Raw genomic sequence first — 16,638 nt, 5'->3', positions numbered from 1 at the left:
ACCTTACCCCTATCTCACACTCCTTACAATAGCCATGTCATCACGACCCCCACACATATTATAACAATTGTATATACTTCTAAGTACAATAAAAATTACCTATAGTCAAACCTATATACTTGGATGAAGTATCACTTTTATAAAGTTCCAACCTAGACACGGCCTTGGTATATTGTAATTATATATTAACACATATTATTAATATATGATTTATTTGATGAATGGGTAATATTTACAATAAATTGATAAAATAAATAAGTACATTGTATTAAATGTTTTAAAAAATTATATCCATTACAAACCTTATATATAAAGCGGAGCGCTGAACTGGCGTAAAATTCGTAATTTCGGTTTAGTCCGCTTATACCACACTGAACTATACTAGTGTCCGGAATTACGCAAACTGGATCGTAGACGATGTTATAATGTCTATGACAAATGCACAAGAAAAGAAAACTTTAAAAGACGCATGGTAGATTTGCAATCATTATTTATGCTTATGCAGCTATAATGCTTGCAGTCCTATCATGCATTTTTTAAAAGTTTTAATTTCTTGTTTATTTGTTCATTTGTTATAGACATTAGAACATTGTCTAGGTACGATCCATTTTACCATATCATTCTGTGTTTTACCGTACATGTCAGGTTAGCCAAATCCAATTGAGAATCCAATCGTCTTTTTACCTTTACATAAATAAAATATTATAGATACTAATGTAATACTTTTTTACAATTAAATATAGGTAATACCTGGTTATACGCTTGAATAGCTCGTTCACGATAAATAGCTTCAAACTGAATATATATACCTACATTCTCCCGTTTTACTTGAATTACATATTTTTGAGCTTCAGTTCTCCATTTTTCTGTTTTTTTTTTTGTTTTTCTATGCTTTCTGTTAAACTGTCAATTTCATCTTTATGACTATCATTACAAGATGCTTCGTATTCCTAAATCAAATAAGACGTATTAGTTAACTAGTGTGCACTGGATGTGTTTCAACACATCCCAGAAACAAACATTTTACGTAGTACAATCAACGTAACTTTTTAATATGTATACAATGTATCTGTTCTGTTTAAATAAAACAAACATTTAACACTCATCCCGGCGATATAACTGGTACTATATGATAGTACGGACCTACAATGTTATAAATTATATGTCACAGGGTTGTTACATTATTGTGATTTGTAATACGTACCAGCAACATAATATCGATGTTTCAGTTTTTCACGAAACTATTAATATATACTATTTTAAAATATTAATAGTTATAAATAGTTTTGATTTCTATAAAAATACACTCTATTCGTTTTACCCATAAGTTAATATTTGTCACCACCCGCCGACGCATACTACAACTAAACAAAATAATGAAATTACATCTAAAAACAACACTTTAAATGAAAAGTCAAGTTCCTCAAATGTTGAGAGTAATACATGTTCTTCAAATATTGTTAATAGTATACACTTTGATAATGTTGATAATAATACCAACACCCATTCATCGATTCATCTACCAAATCACCCAAATCTACTTAATTCTTTGTCTGGCTTGGATACTGATGACAATAATGAAGTTATTATGGAAACTATAAGTATTTTGGACAAATTAAGATCGTGGGTAGTCAAGCATAATGTTTCACATAGATGTGTTAATAGTTTATTGCTTATTCTAAAAACTGAAGGGTTGTGTGTTCCAACTGATGTAAGAACATTAATGAAAACCCCTAAAGTACATGAAATACAAAATATATCTAATGGTTCTTATATTCACTTTGGAGTAGAAAACATGTTATTGCCAATTCTTGAAAAACATAATGCTCAAATAAATATATCTGACCATATTTTAAAAATTGGTATAAATATTGATGGACTTCCAATAGCTAAAAGTTCTAAATCTAAAGTTTGGCCTATACTTCTGTCAATATTAAATTTTAAAGAACTGCCTAACAAAGTTTTTCCTATAGGGATTTATCACGGATTCAAAAAACCTCTGTCTATTGAAGAATTCCTCAAGCCTTTTATATCAGACTTAACGGTTGTATTATCTCAGGGTTTATTAATTAAAGGAACTAAATTAAAAGTTGAAATTAGTAATTGTACTTAAAGGAAAAATTAAAACAAAATTATACTCACACTTTTTATTACTGGTTTTTGCAATAAGAATTTTACTATGTTTAAATACATGTTATGAATACAATGCGATTGCTCTTAAATTTCTAAGGAAATTTGTAATAGATTATGGTGATTTGTATGGTCAACATTATATATTTATATATCATATAATGTTCATAGTCTTATACATCTACCTATGTTTACAAAAATGCATGGTCCCCTTGATAATTTTAGTTCCTTTCAATATGAAAATTATTTGCAAGAAATTAAAAAAACTGTAAAATGTGCAAGATATCCTTTGCAAGAAATATCCAATAGAATAAAATAAAAACAAAATATATACAACCAACATACTGACCATTGCCATAATGAAGTCCCTTATGTTTTTAATAAAGAAATAAAACACAATATTCCTAATCCTTTCTATGATATAACCGCCCAACTTTATCAAAAATTAATTTTAAATTACTCAAATATAACCATTAATACTTCAAATGAAAAAGATAAATGCATTATATTGTTAGATAACTCTCTTGTTTTTGTAGAACAAATAGTACAACCATTGAACCATGATGCATTTTTAATTGTGAAAAAATATTTAGAACCTAAAGAACTAACCAATTAATAAACCAATTTCATCGATTATAGTTGGTATGTACATTGTAAATACAAACAACATTTCTGATATGTATTGTGTCAATATAGTTGATATAAAATATAAATGTTTAATTGCAAAATTATCAAATTATTCTGCAGTTATTATTAGTTTATGTCATACAGTTTGAAATTAATCTTTAAGTTGTATTAATTATTTATGTAGTCGTGGTGTGTATATCTATTATACTAATAATACATAACTAATTTTAAAGCATAAATTTGTATTTTTTTCATTACTTTAAGTCTTTAATAAAAATATGTAATATACTTCTTATATTTTATCAATCTTGAGTTGTAAAATTATTAATTATTGTATTTTATTTTAATCAGATAAAATAAAACCTTTTTTATCGTTTAAAATATTTACGTTTTTATATGCTCACCTACCTACCTACTTACCTATATAAGTATTTAAATATATAAGGGGTATCAAATAAATTATTTATAAGAGTAATGTCCGTATGCATACTATTTGATGTGTTACGTCATAAGACAGTTTTAGACAACATGTATTATGTTGGTTAGAAAATAAAAGTAACTTAACTTAGTTAAAAAATCAGTTACCTACTTATTTAGTCATACTCATACAAGTCATACATGATACATAATGTACTCGTGTGATAGTAAAGACAGAAAATCACCGATTTCCATTTGCTTTAAATATCGTTCATTATTCACTTGTTGTTAATAAGATTAGGATAGCCGATAGGTAGTAACAATGTAACCCAAATATAACTTTTTGTTATAAACACTATATTGCAGTTGCAGGTATGTTAGAAAGTAACAGATTTAAAACGTTGATGATTAGGTTGCAAACACCGGACATTAGCAGTATCAGGGACACCACATAAACGCAAATTCAACATGCAAATTCATGTTGCATGTTATATGGAAACATACCTTGTATGTTTATAGTACACATTATTGCACAGTGGGTTAGTTATTAACATTCAAGAATTTAATAAAAATAATTACAATCAATTTCTTTATCAAGGAAATCAGCTAAAGATGCTTCGAATTTTTTCCATCCAACATAAAACAAACTAATATTGTAGCTAATACATAGGGGAACTCATGTTCAACCACCCGTATTTCTTTACTTAATAGGTAGGTACATATTATGTTGTGATACCAGCAGCAAAAATATATGGACCTATAAAGTATAACGTTATTATCATTACAAAATGATGTCTGGGAAGTTATGAGTATGCAAAAATACTATAGGAAAAAATGTACACCATCTAGGTAATGGGGTAACGTTTTGTATCATTACCTGTGACTCCAGTCTTTTCGTAAAAGACTTCAAACCATTTTTCGGGCACGAACAAATATCTAGTTTTCGGTGGATCTTCTAACCTCACCATTCTTGGAAAGTTCACCAGATCACGTTCAGGACCTTTAAACGGATTCGGTTGAGGTGGGCCATAAGATTTTGGGAACCTCGGCACAATAATTGATTCATTAGTGCCAGCGACTGCCGGTTTGTATGATTTTTGTACCGTAATTCTGAGATTGTACGCATCGTAGTATTATAATTTACGTATGAATATGCCCGTTTTGCTTGAATTATATGTTTTTAATTTTAAGTACTCCAAACACATCCGTGTTATGGTTTTTAATGCTTTCTGTTAATCCGTCAATTTAACTTTTACAACTAATATTACATAACCAGCGTCGGTGCGAGTCACAATTGACGCCTTAGTCCATTCGGCCTCTTCGTCACCACCATCATTTTTTACTTCGCAAATATGTAATGATACCAGCAGCCAGAACATATGAACCAAGAGAACAATTTTGTTTTCATGAAATTATAATACAATTTAAAAGTAAATAATTTACAGTTTATTTGGTTACATCATTATTGTATTGATATCTATATAGTCCGCTGTGAATCAATATATTTTGTTTGTTTATAAAAAGAGTGAAATCTTTACATTTTTCAATCGATTGAATATGACGTTCTGGAATTCGATGTTCAACAAATCTCAAGCTGTGCTAAGCTCAATCAGAAAAGTACCAACGATGAGCATATTTAAAAAGAACATTTTGCACCACAAAAAGTTGAAGTCAAACATAACAATTGTGAAAGATAAGTACGTGTAGCTATATATTATTTTTTAATTATAAATTAAATTACTCCTATCTCTTTTTGATCACATAATTATACCTAATATCTCTATGGACCACGTACTAGATGCAGGCTCGGATTAAGTTATTTGGAGGGGGGGATAAGCGCTTTCTCCAAAATATGGAGCACAAATAATTTTTTCAATTAAATTACAACTATTATTAAAAATGTCTTGGTCCCAATTTGTTTGCGGGCACTAGGTACAGTGCCTATATAAGCGATAATATGACCCTGTGAGATGTATTCCAACTTAGTGCGTGCTCAGTGGTGTCATTTCAGTTTTTAAAAGGTGGAGGTAAAAGTATTGACCAGCTCATGTTATAATTGAATAAAAAAATCAGATAGTTTTTCACGCAAGCTAATTTCCACTTATATTTTTTATCTCGATATATTTATAATCTTGAATAACATTATAATATGTACCTGAGGCAAAAGTAGCCTTACATTTTACAGCAAAAAAGACGCAAGGGAGCTAAATAATTATGGAATCTACCTACTACAATGGCGTTATTATATATTTTTCTGGACTATAGAACCTAGAGGGGTGGAACAAATAATTAAATTACAATATTATACATGACAGCTAAAACGTAATTAAAAAAAATCGAAGCATTTCAAATATCTTCTATTATTATGGAGGTTTTTTCAAAATCATGGATAAATTTAAGAGTTATCATTTTGTTTTTAGAATTTCCATTGTATTAGAAGACTTACGTGTCTATAATATATTTGAACTAAAAAAATATTAATTATAATTATTGTGAAAATAATTTTCTAGAACAATATTATTTTTCCTTAAAATTAGAAATATTATACTTAGTTATGTTTTCTTATCAACAACCAGCCCAAAAAAGTAGCTAGTTTTACAATAATACAGTGGAAACTGTGCTCACTTTGCCTCCTATGAATGACACCACTGTCCGTGGTTTAGATGACTAGATAAAGAGATTAAAACAAGGTACTCTACTAGGCAATTTTTTTTTTTTAATTTTCTTTCTGTGATCAAAATATATATTTTTGCATACTGAAGAAAACGAATGTAAAATAAAGGAAACTTTTTTGTTTTAATGATATAATTTACAACCGTTTGAAGTTTGTCATTTATACGGTTTTACAGACCTACCAAGATAGTTTTAGAGAACAAAAAGAGAAATGTTATCGATTTAAATTGTACGGGTAATCGTAGTTATCGACTGACCCTCTGGGTGTACTGGTAATTGGTAAAAATATTGTTCCTACCCCGAGGTCCGAGGCCCTACTGATAAATAAATAACGCCTCATCCCCCAACCATGACAAAATACTAAAAATATAGCACTCAATATTTACAATGTGCTGAATAGATAAATTAACAATTTTAATAATATTATGAATTTAATTAGCCATATAGGTGATTTATTATTTTAATTTTGAAATTTAACTCTTGAAATATTAGAGACAATATAGTTAAGTTGAATCTTGTTTTAATATAAAAAGACTCATTATATTATAATTACCTACATACCTGTAGATTATTAATAGATATTATTGCTATATTTGTTTTATAGCTACTTTATTCCGTATATGCCTGAAAATTGAAAGGTATGACTACACCAAATGATATCATCCTTAAAATAGCGGATATTTTGAAAGTCAAAGGAAGTACGGGTGCTGCAATTGAAAATCACGGTCCAGGAGTAGATAATATAATATCACGCACAGGTAAACATGTCTATATATACAACAAGAATTAATGTTTCTTCCTACAGACTCATAAACTACTGGAACGTTTTGAATAAAAGTTATACCAATAGATTCCTGAGACTTGGGGAGGATTTGTAGCTTTGTTTTTCGACCCATACAGGTCGCCATAGGGTGACTCACCTCAGTTCACACATTTATATAGATTCTACTCACGAAACTTTAATACAAAATATATTTTTATTTGTATTATAAGGTTTGTCATTATTGGTTGCAGATAATATTATAGTTCTTATGATAGGATATCATAATAATCATATCATATTGAATTATATTTTGTCATATAAGCCACATTGTCATAAACTATTAAATAAAAATGCGAAATTGAGAATCAGCTATATGTGTGAATCATTGTTGACTCCTGACAAAGGCAGATTCACTGTACTTCACAGCTCCTTCAGAAATATAACCACTTTTTAAAATATAATTGGTGTTCATTCACTGGTTAGAGGGCATATTTATGAAATCTAATGGATGGGATTAAATTTGAATTCAATGAAATAATATCATTGTTTACGAAAAACGATTCTGTGCGGAAACAGTTTGTCAGTCTAGGATATTTTATATTATGTGTATTTTGTTATTATTTATTACTTTTATTATTAATACGGTAGCCAGTAAGTTGAATTAATATTGTAAAATTACAAAAAAATAACTAAAATCGTTATTCTTGGTTATTTAATATGTGATTTTGTCCAAATTTGAACTATAAATATTTTATAAATATTTAAAAAAGCGGGTAAGTGGATGTCGCTCTGGTGTACAGTAGGTTACAAGCGGGACAATGTATAATGGATTGTATTAAATTTGAATTCAATGATATAATAATATCATTGAATAAGAAAAACGATTCTGAGCGGGGATGGTTCATCAGTCTGGATTTTACAGAATTACAGAATTAACTACTTACGTATGGAAACTTCTTTTAAATTTTCAATCCTTAGCTATAATAGTTGAACATTTTATACATTTTAACTACAAAATAATTTTTGAATTTTTAATTGGATACATTTTGTCAAAATTTGAACTTGAGTCTTGAACATATTCAAATATGGTTTTATTTGAAATGTAGTTTTTACAGAACTGTTCCGAGCAGCACCACTGTGTACTAGTGCTGTGTGCACCACTCAGAGCGACGAGCGAGTAGAAGCCGGCCGACTATCAATCCGGGCCGAGAATCACCAGAACGAGAAGACAAGACCGGCGGGCAGCGAAGCCGGGTCGAGAACCCACAATGCAAACAGCAGGCCTTCAGCCAAAATGTATCTTATCTGATAACATGTAAAACTAATTTAAATGTGCGCCCTCAGAGGACCCAATAAAAACAGGTGTAAAACATTATACATAAATTGTACATCATTTTAAGTATAATAAACGATGGCGGCAAGTTCCCGCGGCGCCGTCGGTTATAAACAGAAAAAAAAAAAAAAGATAAAAAAGTACTTATCTAATCCGAACACTGATTTTGGGACTGTTCACGCCGTTGTTTTTATGAATTCAAGTGGTATCAAATCCCTCTCATTAATATTTTATATTATAGCTAACTAAATTACCCACCTCCGTCTTATCATTATATTATTTTCCTCTTTAACACAAATTCTTGAAATTTTCAAAATTCAGACTTTTTTCATTTCAATATCACCATACTTACTTGATTAAAAATTAAGAAAGTAATAAAAAAATACTTAGGCACGATTTTTTTAAAGTATTTTGACAATATTCATCATAATGTCAAATTTAACACGTCCCCTCCTACGCTTTACCCACTTTTAAATTTTATTTGAAATTTATCTATAGTTGACTTGTCAGTTATCGTAATGAGCGTAATTTGGACGATAGAAATTTGCTGAAAACGACGCGTGAGTCACGGCGTGATGGTTTGTATTTTACTCGGTTGTTTCATTAGTTGACGTTGTAGGAACGTTGCTGGGACGTTGTAGGAACGTTGCTGGGACGTTGTAGGAACGTCGCGGGGACGTTATAGAAATCATGACGGAGGCCGTTCGGAGCACATGTACCAGGAGCGTATGCTGTAGTCGTGATGGCCGCCGAACGAGTGGCTACAACACTAGAGAGCCTCTATAATGCCGCCGCCGTCGGTCGCAATCACTGGCACCGAAATCGAAGAACGGCAGCGAGTAGCGTGTGAGACCCTGGTACACGGAGCTCGCAACGTAACCCGGACGCACACTTTTTACACACTCTATGTCCTAGCTGGTGCGTGCACGCAATGCGAGTAGACGGTGCGATATTTGACCGCGCCGCACCTGATTCTAGTTCCCGCGAGCATAGCAAAATTAACGCATTCAAATACGCGAGAAAACGCTTACGATTTATACTTAGTTACAACTGAAATATCGTGCTGAGAAGACGTATAGTGTTATCAACGTGTCAAGTTAATTAATACTCAGATTTCTGTTTGTGAATATAACTGTAATTTACTATTATGTCGTTAATTCAAGATCAACGAAGCTTACTCTTAATAGAAAATATTTATCTGAAGTATAAATTACTTAAAATGAGGAAAAAGTCCAAGAGATCTTCTCCAAATGTGATTTATAAAGATCGATTTATATTTGGAGAATTCCATCAACTGTATCCACAATTACGAAGAGATAAAATAATGTTTCGTGCATACACTAGAATGACTACAGACACATTTGACTACATTGCTCAACATATAACACCACTTTGTCAAAGAGAGTACACAAATTTTCAAGATCCAATCTCTGTTGAAGAACGACTGTTGATTACTATTAGGTAAATATTACATAGGCAACAGCTGATGTCAAATTATTGACATTCTCATGATTATGGTAATCAAATTAAGTACTTCTATAGAAGATTAATTTTAGTCGATTTTAGTTTTTGGTGTAACTCTAATAAAAAAAAAGATGGGCAAATGGTTGTCGCTCTGCTGTACAGTAGGTTACAATAGTGGGTTACTGTAATGGTTATTGTTAAATTTGAATTCAATGATAATTGTATTGTATAAGAAAAACGATTCTGAGCGAAGACGGTCAGTCTGCAGTCTACCTATGATATTACAAAGTATATTTGATGATATTATTGTGTATAAAGTAATTTATATATTATAACCTATTTACGTGGAACATTGTTTTAAATTTTAAATTCTTAGCTATAAAATTTGAACATTTTATAAATTTTTAACTACAAAATAATTCCGTTTTTTCTTAATTTTTCTTTTGTTTTTCACTGCGCTTTTGAAAACTACTGGGAAATGACCCTTTTGACTAGAGATGTAAGTGCTGTAAATTTACCAAGTAAATTTTTACTGGTAAAAAAATTTACCGTAAATTTTACCAATTTTTTTTACCGGAAAATTATTTTTTACCAAAAAAAATGTTGTGTGGCCCCTCTAATCAAATGAAATCAAAAACGCCTAGCCTGAATCGTAAAGAGATATCTTTTTTATCAACTGATACTGTGATATAATCATTTGTAATATTGATATACTTGTTATTGTTTATATAGTTTTTTATAGACTATAGTATCAATATTCTGTCACCCCTACTATATACTAGAACATTAAATATCAGTAGGTAATTAGGAAACATTTTATATAGGCAGATCTCAGATACCAAGAAGGCAGATAATGTGATATTGATAATATACTATTATTAATACAAAAGTTAAGTTTAAATATAAATGTTTTGACTTAAAAAGAAATAAAGGTTATGTAAATTTTGATAGCTAAGTTTAATTTAAATTATTTATTAATTGTAATATGAATAATTAAGTATTCATATTTCATAAAATGTACTAATTACTAATGTCTAATACAGAACAATTTATTATATATAAATTATATATAATTTCAGATAAATTTTTTGTTAATTATTGTTATTATTAGAAAGAACTAGATTTAACAAGTAGGTATACAACATTAGTACCTAATACAAATCGTATTTACTAATGTCTAATAGTAAAAAATAACAATGGCTCTAAGATTTAGCTATTTTACCATTTTTACCACATTATTGGTAAATTTACCGATATTTTTTTTTACGTAAATTCTCCATCTCTACTTTTGACCCCTAAAGTACCAATTAAATTCAATTTCCTTCCAGAAAAGATACTGTTGCAGAAAATCTAATGATTTTTACTGTCCTAAAAGGTGATGACAGAAAAAAAAATTACCTTCATAAATATACACATATCATTGAATGGTATCTTAAAAATGGTTATTTTATTGAAAACATTAAAATCATATTAATAATCTGCTTTTATAAAAGTCAAAATAAAAAATCTACCTACCTTGGTAGTTATTAAATATAATATCATTTGATAATATAAAATAAAAAATATGTTACTTTAAATAGTTTAATACCTCGACAGATATAGGTAGCTCACCTATGTATTTAAAAATCAAAAATAATTATTACTGTAGGTAGGTATCTAATAAATAATATAAAAAAAAAGAATAATACTGTTTGTGAAACTCATGAACATTAAGTAATAATTTAGGTATGTAAATAAAAAGTATTTAAAACATATTAATAATATTACCATATTATTAAAAACTAATTAATTATAATTTGGTGGATGATCTGATTGTAATGATAAAGTCTGTTCTGTCGCTAAAGACTGCATAGGATGATTAATAGGTTGGAATGGCATAGGTTGTGATTATTGTATAGGTTGCACATGTATTGGAAATGTTTGATAAGGATAAGTTAAATTGTTATTCATAGGTTGAGATGATGGTGTAGATAATTCTCTCATAATCACTTCTTGGATTTGTATCCTTACTCTCAATTTTTGTAGTGGAGTCATGTTACCGAAATAAGGATGAATGGATTTTAAAAAATACATGTGCTCGTCATCTTTTACTGCATTCTTTGATGAGTCTATAAAAGCTTCAATTTTTGTTTTTTCAAGTTGTAGTAATTGTTGTTCAAAACACATTTCATCCTGTTGTTTTTTCATTTTTTTTTGTCCACTCGATTTAATTGTTGAGATGTTTAACTCAGAAATAGGCGAATTTCTTCCAGATTGTGTGAAGTTAGTCTGTGCTTCAGTTTGAGGTAATAATGGATCCATAACTTCAAAACTATGTGTCATTTCCTTGTCGAGATCGTCCTCATTTTCTTGATCTTCGTTTGAATCTGATTTTTGTTCGTCTAAATGTCCTAACTCAGTATCCTCGTCACAATCATCGGAAAATGTACCCGACGTATTTCTAGGAGTCTCGACTTCTTTCAAAAATTGCATAGACACAAAATACGACCATTTCCCGTGATATTTTTCTAGGCCATCTTGTGACGATCCTGATTTCGGTTTTTTTACTTTTTTAAGTTCTTTTTTGAACTGATCTCTTAAGTTTCTCCACCTTTTTTTTGCTTCATTGCCTATATAAATTAACATATAGTATACTAAATAACTTTATAATAACTAAAAAGAGTTACAATTAAATTTTTTTTTTAAATACGTGTAATAAGCAGGAAAAAAACTCAAATTAAATGCAAATTCATGCTATTGAAATATTTCGTGTTGTCGTTGAACATAATATTATTATTATTATATTTATTATTAATTTTTATAACCACATTTATGTATATATTACGAAAATATAATCGTAATAAACTGTAATCATAGTTAAATATTTTATTTCATAGATATCTAGCCACTGGAATTGCGTTCAGACAAATTGCTATGAGTTTCAGAGTTTCAAAAACCAGTGTTAGTTATATTGTTATTGAAGTTTGTCAGGCAATTTGGACTATACTACGTCACGTACACATGCGAAGACCATCTATTACAGATTTTGAAAATACTGCAGATGCATTTTACAATAAGTGGAACTTTCCGAACTGTATAGGTAGCATTGATGGAAAGCATATACGAGTAAAATGTCAAAATAACTCTGGCAGTATGTATTATAACTACAAACAATTTTTTTCAATCGTTCTATTGGCTATTGTTGATGCCAACTACCGATTTATGATGATTGATATTGGAGCATATGGTAAGGATAGTGATGGTGGTGTTTTACATAATTCAAAAATATACCATCATATTGAAAAAGGAACATTAAAAGTGCCTAACACGAAATTACTTCCGAATACAACAAATATGGCACCGTTTGTATTTATAGGTGATGAAGCTTTTCCTTTGCGAGAACATTTGTTAAGACCATTTCCGAAAAAACAATTAGGTGACGAGGACAAATCGTATTATAATTATAGATTATCCAGAGCTAGAATGACAGTTGAATGCGCATTTGGCATAGCGGCATCAAAATTTCGTATTCTGCAAAAATCAATTGAAACGAAAATCGAAAATGCTGACCATATCGTCAAAGCTATTTGTATTTTGCATAATGTGATTATTGATCTTGAAAAAAATCAGGTGGATTTAAAAACTATAGAAACTGAAAATGAAATATCAAGTACAAATTATTTGGATAGTATTCGAGGCGGCAGATTTACTAATAGAACATCTCAATCCGTTGTAGAGATAAGAAATACATTTGTACAATATTTTAAGCATAACAAAATATAATTTCAAACTATTTTTATTTTATAACAAAGACAAGACCAACACTGATTATTATTCATTTTTTATTTCATTGACAAAATTATATTATAAAAAATGTATACATAATATATATTTTATAGGTTCATTGTATTAAATTAAGTTTGAAAAAAGTTAAATTATATACTTACCAGTTATTCCTGTGACTTTTGACACTTCTGCCCATGCCTTGCCTGTTATGAGCCTATCTCTATATTTCTTATTTTTTTTATTCCACAAAACAGTGTGTTTTTGGATTTCAGAAATCAACATTTCTGTTTTTTCAATATCTGTGTACGACATAGCCATAAGAAATGTGATTAATTAATAAAAAACAAATTAAGTAATCAAAACAAATATACTATTGGTTGCGACGACGCATATCGTATGCGGCGAAAAACAAACTATTTTGTATTTCAAACCTGCGACTGCGTTGCGATATCGTGAATTCAACGCATGCGTCGGCAATTAGGACAGACCGATCTATTTCTGAATGTTTGTTATTATTAGAAATCGCATGCGTTCGCCGCACTGCGATTTGCGGTGCGTGCACGCACCAGCTAGGACATAGCGTTAGAAAGAAATCGAAATGTTGTGGACAATTAGTTTTTCGAATTCTTTGTTTTTAACATTGAAATCAGTATTTCACTTACTTTGTTTTTGCATTTTAAGTTATTCATAGGCATCCTTAATTGTTTTAAAAGTACTTATTATTTTCATTTTTTTTCGTTTTTAAACTGCATTCATTTTATCTAGTGCAATCAGAAGTAAAATTAACTTTAAAAAACAAAGCGGGTAAAGTGGATGTCGCTCTGCTATACAGTAGGTTACAAGTGGGTCAATGTACCTATAATGGATTGTATTAAACTCGAATTCAATAAAATTTCATTGTATAAGAAAAACGATTCTAAGCGTAGACGGTTTGTCAATCTGCATTTTAGGTTTTGGTTTTTTTAATATATTTTGTCTGTCTTAGAAGTCTGTCTGTCTGTCAGTCTGTCTGTCATCAAAAGCACTAAATCTATATCATAGCATAACAACTAGTGAATTTGTTATTAGTTTAGTGACAGCTAACACACTATTTTCATTAACATTACCTTTATGTAAATCATTACAATCAGTAACATGTGATTTAAGTGAAGCAGTGACATTTGTCGAAACTGTTTTGAATGAAGTTGAAGACATGTGAATCAATAATAAACCAAACATTTAAAGAAATATTTGAAAAGGCAACAAATATGTTAAAGTTGATAGACGGAGAGGATCAGATAAAAATGCCAAGACTAGTTGGACGTCAAAAAAATAGAAATAACGTTAATGTTAACTCTACAGAAGAATATTTCCGTATAGCTATTGCTATTCCTTTTTATGACGATTTTATTCAACAACTAAAAGATAGATTTTCAAAACACAAAACAGTTTTGTCTTCTTTATATTTATTAATACCAAAAATGTGTTATAAAGCTGCAATATCAGCCTCAGATTTTAATTTATATTCTGACTATATAGATATGGATTTATTGCAAACAGAAATTAAACTATGGAATAGGAAATGGATCTCACATTCTCAGGACGATCGTCCTAGTACAGCCGTTGAAGCATTAAACAATTGTAATTCTGATTTGTTTCCGTGTATATACTTTTTATTAAAAGTTTTAGCTGCATTACCAGTTTCAACTGCAACACCCGAGAGAACGTTCTCAACGCTGAAACGGACGGAAACATTTTTGCGAAACGCTATTGGACAAAACCGTTTAAATGGCTTAGCATTATTAAGTGTTCATAGAAATATTAAAGTGGATCCCGAAGACGTCCTGAATAAATTTGCACTTCAAAAAGATAGAGCTATTTTACTAATATAAAAATTGTATATTAGTAAAATAGTTTATTTTATAATAAAATAGTCGACATATTGCATGCTTATAGACTATAAATTAATAATTATTTTGTAAATTTAATATTGAAAAAATTGTACCTATTTTATATTTTATCTTTTTTTTGATTTGTGCTTTTGTAATGTGAATAATAGTTAAATAGTCTATATATGTATATAAACAATCAACTATCATGTTTATGTAAATTGAATATTATAATAATGACCTAATATGTTTTTAATAATGATAATAATACAATTTTATATTTTTAACGTAAAAATGAAGTGTTTAGTATCTATATTTAAAAAAATGTTGGACCCCCCCCCGAAATTTTTTGCCAGTTACGGCCTTGTCTGTCATAACAAGTAGTCGAAATAATGTTTCGATTTTTAAGTAGATACTTCAGAATCTTGTTAGACGGGAAAGTGAATATTGTTGGTGCATACAGGAGGTCAAATTTTAAAATTCCCAATAGTTTTCAAAAGCGCTTGGAAAACTACATAAAATATAAAAATTAAGGAAAAACGGGAATTTTTACGCAAAATCTGTTTTCAAGAAAATCGATTTTGGGTTTTGGTGGAGCTCTACAACAAATGAACGTATATACATGAAATTTTCACTGGTTGTTTATATTTGCATTTTCTATACACGTTAAATGTTTCAAAATATTTTGATTTGTTTTGAACTGTTAAGGAACATTTTGTGTTTCCAATTTTGTTGGTCTTTTTTTCTATGAATGTCAATAAAACTTTATTTGTTTGTAAAGCTTGAAAATTTAATTCAAGGCTCCTACTATATTGTTACAATGACATTTGAAAAATATTAAAAATTCTTAGTTACGATTTTTATTTATAAGCATTTAAAGTTCAAATCTTGACAAAATACGGAAAAATCACAAAAATAAGCAAATTAAACATTTTTCTTTTTAAATCTAAAATTTGAAGTAATACAAGATTATTCAGAATTTTATCTACCTTCATCAAAAAAAAATGTCTACAATGAAATGAAATTACATTTTTATGAGTGTTTGAAATTCATATTTTTACAACATTTGATATTCACTCGATTTCTTATGTAGCGGTTACGTTATTTTATTGTTATTCAAAAACGAATAACTGTGGATACATGAACATTTTACTGAATGTTTTTATTTTCATTTTCTACACACCATCAAATTTTGAAAATATGTTGACTCTTTTTGAGCTGTTTACAGGCATTGTCAGTTTTCAATTTTTTTAGTTTTTTTTTTCAATAAATATCAATAAAATTGTATTTGTTGGGTAAAAAAGCGTGAAAATTTAATGCAAGGCTCCTGATATATTGTTAAAATAGCAGTTGAAAAATATTAAAAATACATAGGCACAATTAATTTTTTAAAAGCATTTATTTTTTATTCATTGCTACAGTGATAAACAACGCGTTAGAAATTAAAACCCCATTTTTAGCGGTTTTTCGTAATTTGTCGGTAGTTTTTCCCGTAACATTAAATAACTATTGAGAAAGTCGAAAATGACCTCTCTAAAGTACCATCTTGATCCAATTCGCTAAAAGATAAGGTACTATATGTTTGAAATCGAAGCACT

At 29.3% G+C, this 16,638-nt stretch overlaps 3 protein-coding genes and 1 pseudogene across 3 annotated transcripts; 2 read left to right on the top strand and 2 right to left on the bottom strand.

The window, feature by feature from the left end:
* Positions 1–306: 306 nt before the first annotated feature.
* Positions 307–4,553, bottom strand: LOC132940076 (ATP synthase subunit b, mitochondrial-like; annotated as a pseudogene).
* A 4,533-nt stretch (positions 4,554–9,086) lies between these two features.
* On the top strand, positions 9,087–13,375 carry LOC132941180 (uncharacterized). The gene is made up of 2 exons (XM_061009119.1): positions 9,087–9,404; positions 12,284–13,375. The coding sequence occupies exons 1-2, from the start codon at positions 9,091–9,093 to the stop codon at positions 13,167–13,169; spliced, it is 1,200 nt and encodes a 399-aa protein (XP_060865102.1). The 5' UTR covers positions 9,087–9,090; the 3' UTR covers positions 13,170–13,375.
* LOC132941181 (uncharacterized) lies at positions 10,845–13,568 on the bottom strand. The gene is made up of 2 exons (XM_061009120.1): positions 13,334–13,568; positions 10,845–12,016 (listed from the first exon to the last, which is right to left on the bottom strand). The coding sequence occupies exons 1-2, from the start codon at positions 13,488–13,490 to the stop codon at positions 11,295–11,297; spliced, it is 879 nt and encodes a 292-aa protein (XP_060865103.1). The 5' UTR covers positions 13,491–13,568; the 3' UTR covers positions 10,845–11,294.
* A 782-nt stretch (positions 13,569–14,350) lies between these two features.
* On the top strand, positions 14,351–15,043 carry LOC132940075 (52 kDa repressor of the inhibitor of the protein kinase-like). The gene has a single exon (XM_061007488.1). It carries the CDS (start codon positions 14,351–14,353, stop codon positions 15,041–15,043), a length of 693 nt encoding a protein of 230 aa, XP_060863471.1.
* Positions 15,044–16,638: the final 1,595 nt, after the last annotated feature.

The sequence above is a fragment of the Metopolophium dirhodum genome, chromosome 3 (genome assembly GCF_019925205.1).
Source record: "Metopolophium dirhodum isolate CAU chromosome 3, ASM1992520v1, whole genome shotgun sequence".
Lineage (NCBI taxonomy): Eukaryota > Metazoa > Arthropoda > Insecta > Hemiptera > Aphididae > Metopolophium > Metopolophium dirhodum.
The sequence above is the reverse complement of the archived record's forward strand: the minus strand, read 5'-3'. Positions and strand labels throughout refer to the sequence as shown.